Raw genomic sequence first — 23877 nt, 5'->3', positions numbered from 1 at the left:
GCAACAAAACAACTGGCTTTGCATTTTTTTACTAAGCATGCTAAATAAGCAAATAATTTTGAGAATTAAGTTCGCTATTTCTTATGAAATAATGAATTGATATTTTACTGTAGAAAACTTAAAAAGTCCAAAAGAAAATCTTTTGGTATCATTTTATTTTATATCTTTCGACCTTTGACAATCAAATTCTATTTCTATTCCCATAAATCAATTAATATTAATATTAATGTTGAGAATATTCTAAGATTGTATTTGATGCTCTTTTGGGTTTATATAACCCGCCTATAATTGTGTCCAATAGTTTGACTAATTAATGTAGTCCATCAACTTCGGGACTTTAGATCAGTTGAAGTCACCCATGTAAAGCGACAAAACAACTGGCCTACACATTTTTTGACTAAGCATGCTAAAGAAATAGACAACTTTGATAATTATGTAACTTGGATAGAGGAAAGTTCATTGCTGATTAAGTCCATTATTTCTTATAAAATAATGAATTTGTCTTCCTCTTAATAAAGTTGCAAGTTTTTCATTAAATATATATGTGTATATATACATATATATATATATATATATATATATATGTATGTATTATATATTAATATTAATGTTTAGCAGAAGGTTCGATGGAAACATGAGTGAAGAACATGACTAGTATCGTCTTTTGAAAAGGATTAAAGTATAGAAGAAGAGTTCACTGAATCTAGTGACCTGATTTTCCAACCATATCCATTCATGGAAACAAACAAAAACTTAATATTAAATTTTACCATGTTTACAAGTTACAAGCCATATATGCGCCTCGCAAGTGTAACTTAAAAGTATATATATATTTTCCAGCAGCGTCTTTTCTTTTCTTTTTTAACATTATTTTATTTTATTTTTTATTTTTAGATAATATAGACAAAAGACATAGGGAATGGGAAAGAAGGGAGTAGGAAGACAATACTTACAACACTAGCACTTACAAAATGGCCTAACTTTTATAAGACTTACATAATTTTATTGTTAATGTTAATATACATCTACTTTTTATTTAATAATAAGTGACAAGTTAAAAAAAAAAAAAAAAAAAAAAAAAAAAAAAAAAAAAGACAAGAAATTAAGGGATAACCCAAAATCACTAACTTATAATCCCGTGTATATGCATAAATACATTTAAAAACTAAACATATATACTACATTATAATTCATACATAACTTAAATACTATTGATGATTATTTTTCTTAATTCTTAAAAAAGTATTGTAATAATATTTTTTCATAAAATATGCAAATTATTCATTCTTGTTTATTTCATTTTATAAGAAACAAATATTTTACACTAAATTTATTTTGTGGGCATTTTCCAAATAAGATATAAACAATCAATTTTTAGAATATGGTCGTATGCTTTATTATTATTAATATAGAAATTTATATCCGTGTAAACAAAATCCTATTTCAATTGTCTTTCAATAGCCACAAGTAATTGGCTTAATTAAAAAGCCCTTTCTTGAAGAACGCCTGAACGGGGGACCACTGTATCAGTCACAATGAAGACAAAAGTTCGCAATCACATGTGCAATAGTATAACCAAAGAAAGATGTCAATACTTATTCAATCTTTATTTAATTTTTGATCATCTTTTTCAATCCTTATTAATTAGATTCAAATCTAGACAGTTAAAAGTCTTATGATTTTACATTTTCTTGGCTCGTTATTCTTTCATGTCTTTTCAATGTTACTTTCTGGAAAATCATGCTTTTTCTAGTCTCATTTCGTTTGCGCAACAGGCATGGAGAATTTGATTTTATATATATATGTTGGCTTTTGTGGAGTCTAGTTGTGTTTGATCCGAATTATAACATAACCCGAAATAATATTATTATAGTTTTTAATAAGAGATTTTCTGAGACTTAGTCTATAGAGCAGATGCTTGGGCCGATAGGCCGAAGTCATAGTGGTCATTGTAAATCTTATGAGTAGGATATAAAAACTGTTGTTTTGGAGATTAGAGCTTTATGATGTTTTTTAGAGAGAAAAATATACTGCCGCACTCTATATTTTTTTTCCTAAGAATAGTGAAATCCCTACAACTCCGTGGATGTAAGCAAATTACCGAACTACGTAAATACTGTCTTGTATGTTATTATTTTTCTTTAGCATATATTTTTTTCTATTTTTGCATCTCACATATATGGGAATTTCATGTATATTCCCATTAATATATGATATACTTAGTCTAATTAAGTTTGTCAAAACCCTTATTATTATTACTATAACACAAATATAGCATAGCACTCCTTTCGCAAGGTCTTCAAAGAATCTAGATCACATTTCATGAACAAGAAGAAGAGTGTTAGAGACATTATATCTCTATAACAAAGAAGAACAGATGGTTGTCAGCTGGTTCAAAGGAACATTTATAATTCACTAGTAATTAATGAGCCTAGGAGTCGTTTGGTGAACAACAAAAGAAGAAGGAAAAAAAAAGAAGTTAGTGTGGTTCAAACAACAGCAATTCAGTCTATAAAAAGGTTAATAGTGAGGGAGATTTGGTATGATTATAAACCACACATGAAACGTCATAAACTATGTCGTTAATCATTACGTGATTCTATATTAGGGCTTGCTATGTGGATAGTGGACTCACTATTCACGTGAAAGGAAAAAGCAGCGTAATTATATTTCAAAAATAGTAAATATTTTTCTATGCGCCGTTAAGTCCCCGGAGATTATTTTTGAAATCCTGAAAATTTAGTAAGTTTAATGAGTATCTATATATGACCATTATGGTGGGTGAGACCTGATAAAAATAATAATTAATTTTGATCATGATTAATTTATCATAATTACAATTAGATGCAACACACATAAAATTAAAATTTCTAAATTTTATATAGATGAGAGTTTAGAATAGAGTAAATGATGGGAATTGAGATATCTCAAAAAAATTTATAAATTGTTGTCAACTAAACACAACCTTATATATAATAAGTCAATAATAAAAGACATATTGGACAATAAACAAGCAACACTCATGTGATTGCATCAAATCAGGTTGCTCTCATGTCACATTATGTTTATTTGGACTAATATGGTATCATTGGAAAAGGAAGAGACTAATTTAAATCAAACAAAATCAATTATTAGCTCTGCCCCCTCCTTTTTTTTTTTCTCTCTTGGAAAGAATTTCGTTTTAATTAGTTTTCTCTCTTTTTGATTAGCGAAAGCTCTTAGTGGCTTTAATTGATACAAATTGCAGGATTAAGCTAACTTCCTTCTCTAATTAAGTCAATTGAACTATTGATTATTGAAGGCTTCTTCTGATTATAAGATAAAATCTTTTACTGTTCCAAAAAAAACAAGTTACAATTTCATAAGAATCTTCCCCTTTCCTTTTCAAACGTAACCAATATATGTGTTTTTTTCCTCCCTCAAAAGTCAGAAGATTTGATTTATTAGAAAACTTTCTAGCAATCACACTGAATATGTCTCATTGTCCATTTCGACCCTGGAAACATGAAATAAGTTTTACAAAAAAAAAAAAAAAAATCCGAGCTTGGAAGCTACACAAGTTCTGATAAGTCGATCTGCATGCATCATGCATGATATCATTCATCTCCACCACTTTGTATTGGATAGAAATCATAGAATAAAATTGTGGTTGGTATTGTAAGTAAGAAAAAAAAAAAGAGAGAGAGAGAAAAAGCGAAAATAAGAATTTTCGTAATGTGAGATAAAAAAGAGGGAAAAAGTAAGGGCATGTTTAGTAACTGTTTTTTCCCCTTATTTTCTATTTCCAAAAATAATTTTCTATTTTTAAGATTAAAAAACTTGTTTGACAACTCAAAATTGACAGAAAACAAAAACTATTATCAAAACTCAATTTGTGAAGGAAACTGAAAACATGCAAAAATTTGTTTTCAGCTTCTATTTTTCAAAAGTTAATGACACACATTTAAATTAATGAATTTATCTTATTTAATGAGTTAGCATTAGAGTTCAAATTCTAATAACAACATATTTTAGTATTTTCTATTTTTTTTAATTTCAACTAAGCAAACATGTTTTTGGTTTCAAGAATACAAGAAAATTATTTTTTCTTTATATTACCAAAAAAAAGCTTTTGAAAATAGAAAATAAAAACTGTTACCAAATATAACCTAAGAATTTACATGACGTGATTTGACTTTGACAGCCTTTTACAACCATAATTTCATTTTTATAATCAAGGGGTTAGTCATATAATAACTAACCCTTAACTAATCTTCAACTACAACCCTAAACTAATAATAGGTTAGGGATAATTTATTTTCTCTACAAGCATATGAATTTATAATACCTCTAACGGAATGGATTCTCTAGTTGCTGGATATTAATTTGCAATTGTTACTAACAATTATTTTCTTTCATTTCTTCTTTTATGGCACGTGACTAGATGTTCCAACCCAACCATAAGATTTACATTTGGGGTTCAATCCCTCTATCTTTAATTTTTTTAAATACTTTTTTATTTCTTCCGTCTCTATTGTGAACATGAGCCACATATGTTGGGGGTTGGGCTAGAATAGAATTGTGGTTGGTATTGTAAGAGAGAGAGAGAGAGAGAGAGAGAGAGAGAGAGAGAGAGAGAGAGAGAGAGAGAGAGAGAGAGAGAGAGAGCGAAAATAAGAATTTTCGTAATGTGAGATAAAAAAGAGAGAGAAAGTAAGAATTTAAATGACGCGATTTAACTTGACAACCTCTTACAACCACAATTTTATCTTTATAATCGAGGGGTTAGTCATATAATAACTAACCCTTAAATAATCTTCAACTGCAACCCTAGTCTAATAATAGGATTAGGGTTAATTTATTTTCTCTACAAGCACATGGATTTATAAGAGCATCTCCAACAGGCTATGGATGGCCAAAATTTGGAGAGTGAAACCGGAAAAAACAAGGAAAGAGGACTCTAATAGCCTCTCTAAAACTCAAAATTTTTTTTTTTTGCTAATGAACAATAGCTCATCAGAATCAGGTCTAATGAGCTACTGTTCATTCTTCAAATCTTTTTTTCTATTATAATAATTAGGTGTTGAATAAAAAAATGTTGGAAAATGTGTAGTTGTTAGAAAAATAATAAATAATGAATGAAGAAATAATATTTAAATGAGATAAAGAATCTCTTAGAAAGTGTATTTGAAAAAATAAGTAGATAAAGGTAAAAGTCACTATTCATTTTCTAAATAGTACAAAAATTTGCTGATTTTGCTGGAAATGCTCTAATACCTCTAACGGAATGGATTCTCTAGTTGTTGGATATTAATTTGCAATTGTTTCTAACTATTATTTTCTTTCATTTTTTCTTTTATGGCATATGACTAGATTTTCCAACCTAACTATAAGACTTATATATGGGGTTCAATCCCTCTATCTTTAATTTTTTTTTTTTTTTAATACTTTTTTATTTCTTCCATCTCTGATGTGGAGTGTAGACACATGAGCCACATATGTTGGGGGTTGGGCTAGGTTGTGGGGTAGTTGGATCTAACTCTGTATGTAAGTTTTGATTAGGGTAGACTAGTTAGATATGTTTCTGACTATATGTATTTTTGACTGTGGAACCCCACTTTTGTTTCTTCACTTCACCTTCAACTATAATTTATTAATTCTTAAAAACCTACCATAGGGGCTCGTACATGAATTTCAAAATATATATATATAGAATAGGTGTGCAATTTACTTGGGTGAGACTAATTAAACCACTAATAACTTAAGAAAAAAGCTAATGAATATTTGTTTAGGAAACATTTTTAGAAATATTTTAAGAAAAAAGAAAAAATTATTAATTGTTTTGACGGTTTTTTATATTTCCTATGAAAGCTATGTCAATTTTTTTTAAATAGTTTATTAACAATTGTTTTAAAGACCCGTTAACAGGATCCATAATTAATACTTAAGAGAGGTTTAACGAGAAGCTTCAAATAATATCATGCATAAAGAGTATCAACTATCATATGCATCTTGGCTCAAAAGTTAAGAGCCGTTGGTTGAACTAGAGAACCAAAAGATTGTTGTCTGGAAGTTGGAACTTGACCAAGCCTACTGCAAATGAACAAATCAAAATGATTTTAATCACTTCTTGATTCAGTAACCCAAAATTTGATTGAAGTATCTTATAAACAGAAATAGAATAAAGGGCATTATTATTCTTTTGATGCATAAAAATGATGGATGCTAATATTATAATTTTATAAACATTGTATGAGTATTATATATATAGGTTTATTATTATTTATAATTGGCCATTGGATTGGCACATAACCTTTACTTCATGTTCACTTACCAAATCTTCCAAGCAAGAAAAAGGAGAAAATTTTTTATCAATTCTTTATTGACATTCAAACTTGTGATAAATGGCTTTGAAAGAATTGAATTTTGGAAACAAACATCTTGTCCCCGTAGCTGATCCAAGTTGCAAAAATATCATGAGTTTTTTTTTATTATATTATATGCCGTACGTACTGTTGGGTTTTTAACTTCGAACACATACGTGGGATGAATGATGGGGTAATATATTTTTTAGTCATAGATATGGATATATGTGTAGGTAGGCAGACATTTCTTCTCAAAAAAATATAGATTGGCAGACATGAATCCGTGATTTCAGTATGAACTTTGGTTTTAAATCGCGTGCCATTTCCTTTCTTACAGTTCCGGCAACTTGCTTGACTTTTCGCTTAGTTTTAAGTTGAACGACTTGCTGATGATTAATTTAGATATGAGTGATGTAAAAAAAAAATTTTTAATTTTACCATATATGTTTTACAAACTGATTTGTCAACTCTAAGATATTAAATCAAAGGATAATTAAAATTTATTATTTATTATATCTTGATGTGAAAGCAATTATCATGTTTCTCCAAAAAAAAAAAAAAAAATTATCATGTCATTTTGTAATTATTTTGTGGTAACATGAGTTGTAATTTTAGGATTTTTCATTAATAAGAATAACTCCATGCATGAACAGCCAAATTGAAAGTACTGCATTCCACCTTCTGCTATGACTTCACAACTGTTACATCATAATATAATTCTAGAAATAGGATTAATTCTTTTTTCTTTTTCTTTTTTTCCTTCTTTTCTGAAATTGATTTGGAATGAGAGAAAGATTCTCAATCTAATATTTCAGATTCAGATATGATGGGAATCAATGGCTTAGATTAAAAGTTTAAAATTCACTTTTATTATTCTCAGCTCTTGGATCAAATTTTTTTTTTTTTTTTTTTTAACCTTTCAACTTTTTACTTTTTTTTTTTTTTTTTTTTTTTTACCTTTCAAACTTTAAATCTCACATCTCTACGGTAATTGCACGATGAAATTATTGAATAGGATCCAAATCCCTCAGATTCTCCATCTCTCTTATGTACTCACTGTTACATCATATTAGCCCAAAATCGATTTGGGTGGACACCCGGACAAACCCAAATTTGAATTCTTTTTTTTCTTTTTCTTTTGGGAGAAACGCCCAAATTTGAATTCTAGATCAACAAAAGATGATCTACGTGATAGTAAGTTACCCCACATGCCACAGGCCCACACGAAGCCAATGTTTCAACCTATTTTCGGAGCCAATAGTCCATGCCCACGTAGCCCAGCCAACCCATATGTCTGCTCTTGAGTCTTGAGCCCAATACATCACTCTAATGGAAAGAAAAGATATGGCCTCAAAAATCAGCACCCATATTAGAGGCCTTAAAGATCTTCAACCAAATGGGTCAAACAGGAACCCACAACTTTGGACACCCCACAAGTTCTCTAGGCCACTCTCAATCCCACCCTGGTGATACTGAACCTAAATCGACCCACTTAAGCCTTTTAACTGTTTACATCCCAGATTCCAGAGTCTTGTTCTTTCTTTGACCAAAGAGAGTAAAGTAAGAGCATATACATAAACTGCTACATACAATATAAGCAAAATAGTTTGTAACAGTTCAGCAAATGTCATGGTTCAATTGACCAAATTACAGAAGGTAAAGTAGAATAGAAGAAAACAAATTCACATATATGGATATCATGTACAGCCATTAGTTACAAAAATTACCTGATGTTTTGGAAAGCATACCTCTCAGAAAGAGCTTCACAAAACCTCCCAAAATATGATTCTAAGATGAAATGACAAGAGCTCTCCATCTTTGGTACTTCTAAATATTATTTCTAAATGGCCACTTCAACCAACAACCATTATTTTTGCCTGCGAGCAGCAAGCTTAATGACCGTTCTTTGCTTTCGAGGAAAAGAATCTGCTAAATCCTCGTGAATGTTTTTCTGGTGTTGGGGTGGCAGAAGAAGATGATGAAGAGCCTGACTTGGTAGGCCTGTGTTTTGGATGCTTTGAGCTGATTGGTGACCTCAGGGATTGGTTTGCTTCGATATCAGATGGGCTTCCCGGGGAACTATAAAGGTCCAGGGGAGATTCAGCACCTAACTTTTGCAGATTAGCAGAAGCAGCACCGTCCAATTCAGCTTGATCAAAGCTTTGCAAGGTCATGCCACTAGTAGTTGGTTCATTCTCAGCCAGACCTTCACTCCTGTGACTCCTGTCAATGTAAGGAGATCCCATTAGCTCTGTTGGAGGATGCAAAGATTTCAACTGCTTGCCAAGAAGGAAAATGGTTTCTTGACACTCGGCTAGCTTCTCTGCTGCAGCTGTTAACTCCCTGTCCTGTGATTAAAGAAACAGGTTGAGGTTTAGATTTTTCTTTTCTTTGTTTTTCATACTGATCAGCCCAACTGGCAAAAGGCAAGCATTCAACAAGAAACATAGGAACTAAATTCAAGTAACTTGGAAATTACAGTACAAACTTTAATCATTTATCATAACTTTATCATAGGAACTATAGGTACTTCATGCATGTTTCCATATCAAGTATATATACACACACACACTTGATATGGAAACATGCATGAAGTACCTATAGATCTATTCAATATGCAAGCACTTAAGAAGCAGAGAAACTAGTGGTGGACACATGCAAAGCACCAAGTAACACATGAATGTTTTCAATTATGTCGTTTGAACAAAAACAGAACTGAAAAAGTATTCTACACAATTGCATTGATACAAACATATGTTTGGGGGATAGAAAGAATTATTTTCTGCAGATAAATCTAGGCCTCACCTGTTTGGCCTTGAGTTCAATATCAGCTGCTGCTTCAGCACAAACAGAGCAGCCCTCATTCCTAAAATAATAGGTATGCAAGAGTTAGACATAAATCAGAATTGAGATCAAGCAACAGGAGATTTCATTAAATATTTAAAACAAAATGAATAATTAACTTGAGTTAACAGTGCCATGTGAATTAGCATGCCTAAAACAACTGAAATACAAATCATTAAAAATGCAAATATGCTTATTGAAATGAACCTGGCAGCATAAATAAAATGCATTCTGGCCTTAAAAATTGCATCCCAGAATTTCCCAGAAGGCCTTCAGGCCCTCTCATGTCCGATCTTTAGATGAGGAATGTGTATCAATTGGGACAAGAGAGGTGGGCAAGAATAAGTTTGATTCTAACCTTTGCAATTGATCTTGAAGTTCCTGACATCTGGCAAGCGCATCTTGATGACTCTTCTTTTCCCCTTGAAGCTCATTTTCTAAAGTTGCTGTTTTTGACTGCAATAAGTTCAGCTCAGTTTCTAACTCTGTTGCTCGTGCTTCAAGTGATCTGTACGACTCTGCCATACATTTGAGCTGTGTCTCAGCCAAGCTGTTGGACCTTTGAGCAGATGCCAATTGTGATTTAACTTCTGCTAGAAGCTGCTCAGTTTCCCGTAACTGGGACCTTGTCATCTCTAGGTTCTCAGTAGATCTTGCTAGATCCACAGCCATGTTATCTTTCTCTGATTTCAGTTCTTCAAACTCCTCCAATGAGAACTTACATGATGTGGAATTTGATTCAAAGCCTGAGACTAGATTTCCATCGTCAGGAACCTCAAGGTCAGAAGTGGGATTAGAAATGTGGGCACAACCACCATGATATCTTTCTCCAGATGAATCCTTTTGAACTACTTTATTCTCAGGTAAAACAACTTTGTCAATGCAATCAGGACTATTAATTTCTGCATCAGCATTCTTGTAGCCCAGGACGTTGAATCTGAGTTCACTGGCTTTAGCTAAAACATGGGAAAGGTCAAGAACAAAATCAACCAAACTAGTATTGCTGTACATAACTCTATTAAAGGTGACAGAGAACTCCTCAATTTTCTGATTCAATCCACAGCCATCAGGTGATGTGTCATGGACTCCCATTGCTTCTTTTCCCAAAAACAATATGAAGTCATGAATCTGTGAAATGGCAGCTGCCAAATCTTGGCTTATCATATCCACAGTTTCTGTAGCTGGCTGGGACAAAGAAATGTCTTTTTCTGTAGTTACCACTGAATCTTCTGGGTCAGACTTCCTGTCCAATGTCGCATCAGAACAGTGTACTTCCTTGGAAACAACGTGTACATCGAACAGAACATGCTTAATATCCTCCAAAATTTTCCCCATATCAGCATCCTTGGGCATAGACTCAAACACCATTGAAATCTTTGATCGGAGCTTCATCAATGGCAGCTGATCTGCATCTGAGCCAGGACTTGGTTCTAACAATTCCACGCCAGAAGATACCTGGTTTTCCAATGGATTTAAATCACATTGCTGTTCAGACAGGAGATTTTTCTCAGTCGTGACTTCTCCCAATGCATCAGGATTTGGAATTTTAGGCACCTTATTGTTTGAAGATTCCGAACTGGAGATGCCTCCATTAGAATCATTTGATAGACAAGCCAGCTTCTCCATCTCTAGAAAGTCATCCATAAGCTCTAAGTGATTTGCATTTTCAGCCTTGTTTAATTTCTCATTGTTCTTTTCTTTTTTGCATTGGGAGAGCTCAGAAATCATTGACATAGACCAAGACTCAGCGCAACTTCTCTCATCATCGTTTCCATCTTCTGACATGGAGGTCAAGCTTGGTGGATTACTTGCATTTTGACTTGAAGAACCTTCAGTGGTAATATGAATTATAGATTTTGGTGAACTTTTCTGCTGATTGCTGACTAGAAATTGTGCTTCTAAAATTTGAAGCTTGCTGGCTGTCTTAGCACACAAACTCCTTGAAGCCAGCAATTCACTGTTACGCTTTGCCAAAGCTTCTTTGAGCATCTTTGTTTCTTCCTCCATTGCCAATAAACGTTCAGTGAGAAACTCATTCTCTTTATGGAACTTCTGTGCATTATCGAGGGGAAACTCAGGCACTGGAGAGAGGAGCGGACTAGAAGACTTAACGGGAGACCTCCTCAGTCGACTTTCTCCATAATCCCGGCCTAAATTCTCAACCTCTAGCTTCATTTGGGCAAGTGCAGCAGGACCGGGCAGCTTCTTCCGCACAAGACCACGTAATCTTTGGCACTCCGCTTCTAGCTTGGCTATTTTTTTAACACCCTCCATATGCTGCTTGTTTGCTACTTCTGCAGACCTCATACTCATGTTCTTTTCTTCATTACGAATTTCCAGCTCTTTGGAAGCTACATGGAGTTCATATTTAAGAGAATTTACTTCCTTTTGGCATGATTCGACATCGCTCTTTAAAAGCTCAATTTCAGCCTCAGCTTGAGACTTTTCTTCATTTATCTTGATTAGCATGTTCGAACGTTCCTGCAAAGATCTTGAAAGAGCGGCATTATCAGCAGCAGACCTGAGGAGTTCTTGGTCTAGGTTAGCTATTCTTGCTTCAAGCTCAAGTTTAATTTTGTCACATTGCTTGTTTTTAATAAGAACAACGTCTTGCAATTTCTGCTCATGTTCATCCTTCAGATTTCGTATCTGCCGCATGCACTCTTTAAGAGCACCATCAAGATGTGATGAACGATCTTCAGCAGTGAGCTTTGCAAGTGTGACAGTTTCTAGATGATTTTTCAATGACAGAGCTTCTGCTTCGGCTTTTTCCCAACCTACAGAAAAGTAGTTTCAATTTGAAAAAGTTCAAGCCAAGATAAATTGAAGAACCATTTAACATAAAAACCAGATTTTGATAAGGCAACAAATTCGTTTATGAGTAAGATTAGATCAGCATCATACCTGAGACAGCTTCTTCAGCAACTTTCGCATGCTGCTTTACCAGGTTGTCCTTAGTAGTCATCTCTGAATTGGCTTCTGACAGCTTTTCATCCAATTCCTTAATCTGATCCTCCAGTGTCTGGACTTGTTCCTCATATGTCTTAACTTGATCCTCCAAACTGGTCAGATGCGTATATGACTCCACAGAAATTTGAACATAGTTCGGTTTTTTATAGTTATCCTGTTCAATAAAAGAAGAAAACCAGAAAGAATAATTATGAAATTATTCCATCAAAATGCTAAAGAAACTATGTGGTTGTGAAAATTAGACTCATATATAGCTGCGAATGTCAATCCCCCACTCAATGCTCATGCACAAAGGCATGTGTGGATACTGGATACCCACCTTTAAGAGGATAACTATTACAAGGGAGATAAAAAAAGAAGTGAAAAAGGAAAAATGCGTCAAATCTGAAGCTGATATCTTAGTAAAAATGTTAGAAGAACAGTTTAGAGAGTAGATATGGGAATGATGATAACTATAGTATGATAAGGCTTCACTGCTAATTTAGAAACAATAAGTACAATCGACAGAATGTTCATAAGGAAGAAGATGAACAGGATGAAGAGATGGAAGGAAAAAAAGACCTCGGTGGCAACATTTAGTTTACACGCTTCACCCTAGAAGACAACTATACTTCAGATATACATTAAGTGATTAGAAGACATCCAACATATGAAAAAGCACAGAGACACTCAATCCCATGGGCACACTTTCTGGATTCAGACAGGCTTATCAGACTTCTAGTCTTATTTACCAGAGTTAACCATCCACTAAGGCAGAAAATTATTTAGCAAAGAACATAAAAGCTAGCATTGTGAAGTTCTCAACTAGCAGAAGGAAATTAGATGGATACTCAACAAATTAAAGACTAGTATAGAAACAATAAAAAGTAAGGATATAGAAAGATTCAAGAATGGTTTTGACAGAAAAAGGAATTGCTCAACCACAGGTTACAAATAAATAACTAGCAGATGAAACACTAGGGGGAAAAAAAGAATAGAAAAACCTTTAAGATGAAAAAATATTCAGAGTACCACTGTTTGCATTATTAACATAACTGATTTCAATGAATTCACCTGATCAGCGAGAGTAGCAGCAACAGCAGTGTCCAATGCAGCAGCCGCTTTTTCAGCAGCAGCCTTGTCAGATGACTTTTTCTTCCATGGCCAACTTCGACGGTCCATCTCAGACTGTAAAATTGCCCAATTGTGAGTTAAAATGACAAAAGAGCATCTGAGAAAATTTTACAAAGTTCCTATTAGCGGAAAAATAATTAGAAATGTATTAAGGATTACTGCATAAGCTTTAAACCAACCAATACACCAAAAATTGTACCTAGAATGTTTTGCAAGCCCCTAAATAATACATTATTCATCCATAATTATAAATCCTACTCTGGAATATATAGTTACATTCATTTGTTCTTATTGAACTAACGTTCCTCATAAATATGGGAAAATTATTAGAGCAAGGGGAAAAAAAACTACAAGGATATGTTGTACTAAAAAACATTTTGAAGTACAAACTGCATTTTCATGTATGAAAATCTGTTTTGGGTTGGTACAATTCCAGGAAACATTCAATTATTATCAGAAAACACCATGGACTTGAATCTTCTTCAAGTCTCAAGAAACAGACTAAAAACATCCACTTGATGTTTCAATGAGCACCACAATAATCTGATAAGACACATGCTAATAAATTAACAAGGACAAAGTGCAGCATTCAAAACTTTTTGGACTGACAGTCAGAGCAATCCATACAAGGCCATTAAGGACACTGCAGTTCCATGTTTTCCACCGTTGATTACTGAGCAGACACCAATGAGTTTCTCAGGTAGTATTTTACTAAACAAACCACCATCATATTAGTAGGTATAATGAGGCAAAGATGTGCTTTTGAAACTAATCCAGATTATCAAATACAGACATTTGAATCCTCAGCTAATAAACCATATTGGCACTTTCATTCTATTGGATGCAATTAGACCTTATGTTGTTGAAATAAAATTTCCCAAGCTATGGGGCAAACACAAAAGAATCTTACAAAACAAAAGGCTCATCATCCTCAATTGGGAAGACCAACGACATGAGAGAGAGAGAGGTGAGTGATGCTTGAGTAAATGAGTGTTCTATGGTTATGATATCTTTCATAATGTGTAGAAACACAGCAAAGAAAAAAATATGCACAAAAATAATCATCAGCTCTTATTATACAAAAGAAATCAAGCATCAGTAGCAATGTATTAGACAAATGATGTTTCAAGAACATATACACACACACACAAACACACACAAGAAAGAGGATTATTAAAAGGTATAAATTGCATGGCACATAGCTCACTCATGACATTTTCCAATGTGAGAAAACTCTGCAAGATCACTGAAAAGATAAATTTACTCATTCCTAGCTTAATTGTATGAATTTATTGCATTCTTCTTAGTTGCTATGATGGTAGTGGTACATCATAATCAAAAATCCAAAGCATGCTCACTCATGGAGGATATCTGTCCCATATAGTCCCGAAATTGACCAAGAAACACCTATTAACTTCTTCCATGGCCCTTGAATCAAATCTCACTGAACATTTTTCACTTTAAGATACGGAGTTCAAGTGATAGCTCAATGGTATTGACACCCTCTGTGGTGCCCTATATTTGTGATTCAAACCCCATCTCCCCTCCCCCACTATTTACCTATCAAAAACAAATGTTCACTTTCAAGATACCAAGTATGGTCACTTCTGAGGGTTTTGTCACTGCCTTCCTATTAAGCAGACCAAAATTCAGAAAAGTATATTTTGGGTAAAAAAGAATACTGAGGTACACAAGTGACCGCAGTGGAATTTTGTAATTTATTGACACAGGCCAACATATACACACCAATAATTCTGTTTACTTTGGAAACATTTTCTAATGTAGCTTTGGTTTCTCAAAAATGAAAAACTCATGCCAACAAAGTCAAATTGTCAAGCCACAAAAACATAAATTCCAAACCATAATTTCTCTCTGTTTGTACATTTTTCACAGCCAAACAGAGCATAACAGAGAACAGAGCCCCTAAAACAAGCAGTGCGGATATTTTTCTGGTAATTAAACAACTTCTTCCATGCAAGTAGCTATAATAAATTACTGAAGAAACAAAATACCAAAAATCACACACCACAATCACCAGCAATCATATACCTTAAACAGTGCTAAATCACCACCCAAAATTTTATTTGGGTGTGTTTATGTTTATATATATATGGGTTAAGAAATTGTGTATATTACAACACACACCATTGCATGTTTGATATAAATCTAAAATTCTTAACATGGAAACACTGAGCCATCACAGTACTTTCAGTTTCAACAGTTCCAAAAGGGGTACATTGTATTGAAATTGGGTATGTATATGTGAATGCAATGAGGTTAATCAATTGGGCAATGGCAGATTCAAGATCTAATTAATCAAAAAGCTATTTATTGCTAGAGATCCCATAATTCAGAACAAAATTTCACTTCAAATTATAAAAGAAAAAAAAAAGGAATTAAAATCAAAACGAAAACACTGAAAGTTAACCCACTATTAAAAAAAGAGCATAATTGGTTTAGTTATTATATTTTAGAAGAAGAATCATCTTGTTGAACTAATTTTAGATCCAAATTAATCAAACACACACCACAAGCAAGACTGATAGACTGAAAGCAAAGCAAAAAAAAATGGTATTTTCTCATAACCCAATTTTTTATAATAAAAATTTAAGTAAAATTTTTAGTCTCCATTGAATAAATCAACAAAGAAACCAAAAATGAAAAAGAGAGAGTGAAGCAGAAACAGAATAATCTGGGAATGGAAAACTTGAAAAGGTCGCCGACAGAAAATAGATTAAACAAAATCGGAAATTTGACAAAGTAAAAATCTCAACTAAAAACAAAGTGTTTTCAGAAATAGAAAGGGCAAGCAAAATATAAAAACGAATAACAACAATGAACCTCAAAAAAAAAAAATCAAAAAAACAAGAAAAACAAAAACAAAGACAGTCCTATTTCCACTTTTTTTCTAAGCCATTAGCTTCATAGACTGAATTGTTTCCACACAATGCTTTGTGATTAAGCTTACCAAAACAAATGCAGCTCGCTTCAACAAACGGTATTGGATAATATATATATGTATAATCTGAACTATGTTGAAATAGAAGAGTGACTTGGTTTGAAAGAGAGTGAGAGAGAGGTTCAGCAATGGAGATCCGAAGTTAGGGCTTCTTTGTTGCAGTGAAGTGTTGGTTCAACACAGAGAGAGAAATAGGAGTGTGGTGGTGAATGTGAATATGTGAAGGTGAAGATGAAGATGAAGGTGGAGCGGGTGGTGAGATAGTGGTGGGTGAAAAATATTCGGACATAGGTGTCACTTAAAAGGGAAGACGTTGCAAAAGCTCCAAAACTATCACCTTTTTTTAAATTCTTTTTCTTTTTTCTTTTTTGGACTTTAATGACCAGTATTTTTTTATGTGGGAAATATTAATATGGTTGTATTATGTGCCTTCAAGCAACAAGTTTAGAGAAATGGGAGCAAGTTGTTATTTGTAAATATAAAAGTAATGGTAGTACCTAGTATAAATGAGAATCAGTAAAAATTTATTAGCTTAACTGTTGTGTTAATAACATAATCTCATTCGAGATATTCTATGCTGGATTTCATAGATTTGAAAAGAATTTCAACTGACAAGATAATAAGTTGTTATTTGTAAGTAAAAAAGTAATGGCGGTGGTTGGTATAGATGAGAAGTTGAGAACCCGCCAAAATTTACAAGCTTAATTATTGTGTTAATAGCATAATTTTTTTTGAGATATGATGTGTTAGACTGGGCTTCATAGATTTGAAAGACGTGTCATAAATCTACATCTTTCAAATTACATTTACTTTACTATTTGATTCATAGGGTTTTCGAGATGTTTCATCCAAAAAAAAAAAAACGTGGAGTTACTTCCTCATATCAAAAAATAGATATTAATGGTTTGTTTTATTGTGTGGTTTTTTTTGCGTTTTATGCATTTATTTAGAATCTGGGATGTTTGTTAAAATATTAATCAAGAAGATTAGGTTGATATTAGTTTACGGATTTGCCCCTGCAAAATTGGAGAATGGCGAGAGGGTCCCAACTCGCACGCTTGTGGCAGAAGCAACGGCTTAGCTGTACCCGACATTTGGAAAGTTCTGTTTTTTAATTTTAATTTGAAAATAAATAGTAATTGAGTTTTTTTGGACTTTGGACCACCGCCACTTATATATGACTCACTCGGTCTTCACACTATACAGCTCATACGTTCGGTATTTTGCTGTGTGGCGGCTACACAATGGGCTGCCAATGCATGATAGCTTCTTGGAGTGGAACATCAGGGCCGTTCATCTACTTCTAACACGCTCTCTTTTTGTTTTTCCTTTTTTCTTTTCACACACCCATTTGTGGGGTTTTGGTATCAAACAAAATTTTGTTTGTATTGGAAATATCATTTTGTTTTTTCTTAAGATTTTTTTTTTTTAAGGAGATAAAAGTGATCAATCATTTTAAAAAAAAAAAAAAAAGTTACAAATCATGTAACTCTAAATTATGTTACACAATTTAATATATTTTTTTTATTACAGTGAATTTTAACACATACATTATTGAATTATATTTTCCTAAAAAAAATTAATAGATTTTCTTCTTATACTCTATATAAATGCAAAATTTCGATTTTTATTTATTTAAAATTGTGCATAAAAGATAGGCACCTAGATCGAATAGTAAATAAAATTTTATTAATTAAACAAAACTTGGTATACGTATTACGAACATAAAGAGCAAGTAATCTAGTGGTGGGATTTTTTAAATATTAATCCTACAAAAAGTAATTAACTAGTGTAATATTGTTTAGAATTACATTAAGTGTAACTTAAACTTAATTCATAAATAATATATAATTTTTTTCCTCAAATAATATAAGAATTTCAAGTTCGAATCAAGAAAGTAAGACACTACTATGGTAACAATGGGGAAATTACTCTTGTCAACCAATCCTACTTTTTATTTTTCAAGAAAAAAATTGAAGAATCTTGTAACTCATGTCTATATTCATAATTAAATTGAGATCTATAGCTACTAAAGTACTATCCGGTTAAGTTCAAGTGACAATGAGTCTAACTTTTATTAGAATTGTATCGATCACCAAATATCTTTTTATAATAGAAATGATAACAATTTGTAAAACGTACATTAAATGGTTTCTCAAAAGTGTTAACCATTAAGCTTGCCAAATTTCAAAGTCATATGTGTACTAAAAACAAAGTACCATACAATTTGTATTTAAGATTACAATTTTTTTACCACCGCACACCCTTGGTCCTATGGTCACTCCACAAATATAAGTGTTTGTGGAGTATGGGGGACAAAGGCCGGGGTTCAAGTCTCCAAGAGAGAGCTTCACACACATATACTTAGATTAGGTCAAAATAGAATTCTATCTTGTATAAAAAAAAAATACAGTTTTTTATTCCTAAATAAATTAAAAGAGAAGTTAATTTATGGATTTTATTGTAACTAATATTCGATTGTTGCGAAACTTGACTTACATGCTAAATTTTTTTATGACACATTTAATAGAATAATAAAAAACGAATGCATTGAACTTTTATTATGATTTCTTAGAGATTCATTTGTTGCCACATAACAGAAGTCTTTGAAAAGCTCTATTTTAATTTTTAGAATTGTCAAAAGAATAACCCTTCCAGCTGGTACTTTTTTTTTAGATGAATATGACATAAAACCATTAACAAATCTCCTAAGTTCTCTTTCCAATTTTTTTTTCTTTTTAAATTTTATATTTTCTAACAAATTCTTTGGTTTGACATTTTATTTTTTAATATTGATTAATCAAACATTAATTATATACTCATTTTAAAAAAATATTTTTACATGCATAAAGTATAAGGCACTCCACAGTTTATCTGCTTTGAATATTAAACGTTAGTTGAAACCAACAAAAAGACTTTTTTTTTTTTTCATAGAAATTATATATCATGACTTTAGTTGACTAAAACAAATTAACACTAAACAAATTCTAATTTAATAGCTTTTGTTTTTTCTATAAACTTTATAATAGAAGTTACATTTAATTTGATATTTTCTAGCAAATTTTCATCCTTGACTTCTTATTCATTAATATTTATTAATTATAGAAATTTCTTGTATAGTTTTTTTCCTAGGATTTGGAATAGATATTTTATTTAAATGTTTTTTTATTAATATTTAAAAAAAAAACCATATAACTTGTATGAAATTGTTATTATATGAACAAATTAACAAGTAATAACTAGTTTAGTCAACTTTTAAATTTGGCAACATACATTTAATAAAAACATTTAACTAGTATAATTTGAACTTAATCCATTTTAAACAGGGAATCTAATCTAACATTTGACAAGTATTATACTCTTCAATAATACACCTAATCTGTGGGCTCAAAGTATTTAATCGTTTGTGCTAAACTTTGACCTTAACATATATATTGGCGTAATTCTTAAAAAAAAAAAAAAAAAAAAAAATCATATATATTGGCGTCATGATTAAAATTGGAAAAAATTCAACATTTTCTACATATACTTCCACTTTATAATGATGAAGACCTTGTAGTTTTGTTGTCAGTTTCTTCTCAAAAAAAAAAAAAAAAAGGGTTTTGCTGTCAATATCGTATTAGGAATCATAATAATAGTGTAAAGTTAAAAGAACCAAAGCGACGTAAGAGTAAGTATATGCATGGTGTTTACCAAAAAAGTATATGCATGGTGGAAAATTACGGGTAGAAAAATTAGGTTCACATGGTTTACATACATACAACACAAATCACAATCCACACGATCATCAAATCACATCTCATGCCAAACACTACGTAACATCACATTCATTTGACATATTTAAGCATTAATTAAAGTAGGAAACTCCAAGATTATTGATATGACTTGTGCCTGCTTTTTCTTTTTCTTGCTCCCTATTTGCAACAATGAAAATTTTACATTTTTACCTTGAAAGCTCCTTAATAAAAGCAACTCAAGAGAATTCTTAAAAAGCAGCTTATAAAATATGGGACATTAATGGTGTATATTATATATTATATTATATTGCACCTTTTGATAATCGATGGGCTAAAATGAAAGCGACATAAGAGTAAGAGGCGAAATGTATAGGCATGCATGACATTTGAAGTACTACATTTTATTTATCCGCCTTATATATTATGATTTGTAAACAATTTTGTACAAGCTGAACTGAGTCGAGTATTAAAAATTCAAACATATTTCTTTAGCTTTATTTCGAACGCAAAGCCGAGTTTGAGTTTATTACTAAACAAAATTACATATTTAAGTTTGGTTCATTTTCTTATTAAGAAAAATTCGAACTTAATTATTTATGAGTTACTTAATTAAATTTTTGTTTCCATTCTATGGTAAAATCATAACTAAAATTTGTTACATCTTCATAAATCTTTGAATTTTTATTAGGAATTAGTTGTTTATATTATTGACAAACTACAAATAATAGTTTGATATCATATAGACCTATTTATAAACTAATACAATCCAATTTCAATTTTATATAAATATATTTTTAGAAAAATATGCATATAAAAAAATATTATAAATAATTAAATCAAGTCTTATATTCACAAGCTTATTCACAAATTTATTATTATATTTGAACTTGATTTGTTTAATAATCGAGTTTAAACTGAAATTTGAACTTAATTTTTTTGTCAAAGAAATGAACTTAAACAACATTTTTCTCGAGCTGAGCACGAGCTAACTGCACGTGGTACCCTAGACCAGCCAGAATCTGTGTACTAGAGTCTCTCTCTCTTTTTTTTAATTATGTTTTTTTTTTTTTTATGGGTTTTTAATTATGTTTTTTCCTTTAATTCAACTGGGATGTTTTGCAAACGAAGTTACCTCGGATAGTTGTTGCTTTTTAGTTCTTTTTTACTTTTCTCATTGCCCTTTATACCCTGGGGGGCCTGTGGGTGTAAGAAAAGTTTTGTAACCGCAGGAACAGCGATTTTCCTATTGCATTTGCATGGTCAAGGATGCGAATTTGCTCGCCTACAATCACACGCAAGCATTTCCTAAAATGGCAAACATAGCCATAGTACTAAACTCAGACCAAAAGTTTTGCCTGTCTTGTCATTTTAATGCAGTATGTAGAAAAAAATAAAGGAATACCTAACTTTTCAAATGTATTTTGACTATTTTCCTGCAAGGAATAACATATTAATGAGCTATTCATAAAAAATATATATATATATATTAATGAGCTAAAAATCAATTTTTTTACTTGAGAAAATTACAAATTACATCTTTAAAATATGAGATAATTTGGATTTCACACCATTAAATTTTAAAATTTTGAAGATACTCTTTGAAATTTTATTCTATTTATATTAACAGTCCATCCGTCTATATTTTTCGTTTAGTGCCACATAAATTTGCCACGCGTATTTAGTTCATCCAATAAAATGATGTTATGTCATTTTTATTATGTCATATCATTTTTATTTTTTTATTTCTTTTAAGCTACAAAAATAATAAGACATTATTTTATTATACAAACTAAACACTTATGGCAAACTTATGTAACACTTAACGAAAAATATGGATGAAGGGCTATCGATACAAATAAAATAGAATTTCAAGAAATAAAATCTAAATTCTAAAATTTTAGTGTGTAAAATCTAAACACTTCCAAATTTTAAGGGTATAGTATGCACTTTACCCTTTTTATTTTTTAAGAGTTCTTTTAGACCACAAATTTTGTTACAATCCAAACATGATAGACTATAATTGATTACCTATAATTTTCACACTAACCTATTATTTCTTATTTATACCAAAATTATGACACAAAAATTGTACCCACCTACTATCTTGAAATTTAGCTGAAAATAAAAATATCCGTCTCATAAAAAATGTAGCGTCACACTTCTAAACTTTAAGGGTATAGTATGCACTTTACCCTTTTTATTTTTTAGGAGTTCTTTTAGACCACAAATTTTGTTACAATCCAAACATGATAGACTTAATTGATTACCTATAATTTTCACACTAACCTATTATTTCTTATTTATACCAAAATTATGACACAAAAATTGTACCCACCTACTATCTTGAAATTTAGCTGAAAATAAAAATATCCGTCTCATAAAAAATGCAGTGTCACATATTGGAATTTCCAAAATTGAATTTCATTACTGGAATTATGAAAAGTCGTATAGTATCCCCAAAAGCCCTATTGAAATTGTCAAAAAATAGAATTGCATGGCACTGTTTTGTGACAAACGATGAAAGCTTAAACAGTTGCAACTTGCAACTTAGGTCCTATGTTCCGTACTCAACATCTTAAAAAGACAACACCTTTTGGACTATCTGAAAAATATTTAACTGCTCTGTCAGACAGCCTCGTTAACTTTTGTCGATTCAGTTTTTTACCAATTTAATAGTGTCGGTTAATTTGGTTGGTTAATTTGGTTTTGAATCCCAGTAATTTTGGCAATCACCGTTGATTTTCAGACTTTTTGGCACATTAGCTGCACTATATAAAATTTCGCGAAATTCAGTTCACGAAAGCCCATGTAAACTTGTCCAACCAATTACAGCCGTCATTAGATAAATGCCGATAAAGATTCTTCAACCAGGAATGGTAGCGCGTATGTAACACCGCCTAAACAAAATGGTAAAGGACATTTCTTTTTTCTTTTTCTTTTCTAAGCGAGGACATTTCCTTTATTTCTCTCTCTCTCTCTCTCTTTTCTTTTTTTCTTTTTTCTTTTTTTAATTTCACACCAGACTTATATGATAAAGTAGGTTTAGATAAAAAAAAAAAATCAATATCTGCTTGAAGAAGATAAAAATCAATAAAAATTTGTCAATTTAATTATTGTGAAAAATACTATAAATTTTTTTGTGTTTATAACTGTAGGGACACAAAATCTTTAACGGCCCAACAACGATGTTGGGCTCGCACACGGAAAGTCCCTCACAATAATATTTGTAGAGAGTGGGCGTGAAAGGCCAGCGTTGGATCACAGGGCGACGTTTCGGGCCGGACTATAGGTGAACCAATATGAGAAAGAGTTTTGGGCTGGATATTCAGGCCCTTCAATCTTGTATCTAGGAGGATTTGGCTCCTCGGATCATGTCTGAGGAGCGATAGTGCTGCCCCCGATTACCCGTCGGCGGGTTTTTATGTGGCGTCCGGAGTATATTATCCAGGCATTCTCTTTCATCAAGTCTTTCTCAAGAAGTTAGATGGGAGCCCCCCCTCTTTTTGGTCACATAACATTCCCTTTTATACTAGCCTACGTTCGTTGTCCTTCGTCCACGTGTAGGGTCGATCTTTCCAGGACAGATATCTGTCCCATCAGTCTAATCCCAAAATTGCTGGAGATGATCTATAAAGCCTAAGATCCCGGCTCTGTTAGGGGCAGTGTCATGTCAGGGAAGGGTATTAAAGACAACTTCCCCAGGATATTTTCTAATCTTTCTAGCTTACTCGTGTTCCATTCCTGTCCCTGAGGTTTTGGACCTGCTGAGGACGAAACCGTCCTCGGCTGTGTCTTCGGGCCACTTTTTTTATGTTTCCTAGTTTCGAGCTTGGGCCCTGGCTTCCTTCAGTTTAGGACCGGTGGGCTTCCCATAAGCGCTTGGGCCGGACCCATAAACTATTGGACCCCA

General features: G+C 32.1%; 1 protein-coding gene across 1 annotated transcript; it reads right to left on the bottom strand.

Annotated features, from left to right (window-relative positions):
• Positions 1-7915: 7915 nt before the first annotated feature.
• Positions 7916-16524, bottom strand: LOC126712375 (filament-like plant protein 4). Its single transcript, XM_050411684.1, has 6 exons — positions 16240-16524; positions 13212-13325; positions 12093-12312; positions 9547-11965; positions 9150-9210; positions 7916-8692 (listed from the first exon to the last, which is right to left on the bottom strand). Exons 2-6 carry the CDS (start codon positions 13317-13319, stop codon positions 8237-8239), a joined length of 3264 nt encoding a protein of 1087 aa, XP_050267641.1. The 5' UTR covers positions 13320-13325; positions 16240-16524; the 3' UTR covers positions 7916-8236.
• Positions 16525-23877: the final 7353 nt, after the last annotated feature.

This window comes from Quercus robur, chromosome 2 (assembly GCF_932294415.1).
Source record: "Quercus robur chromosome 2, dhQueRobu3.1, whole genome shotgun sequence".
NCBI lineage: Eukaryota > Viridiplantae > Streptophyta > Magnoliopsida > Fagales > Fagaceae > Quercus > Quercus robur.
The sequence above is the reverse complement of the archived record's forward strand: the minus strand, read 5'-3'. Positions and strand labels throughout refer to the sequence as shown.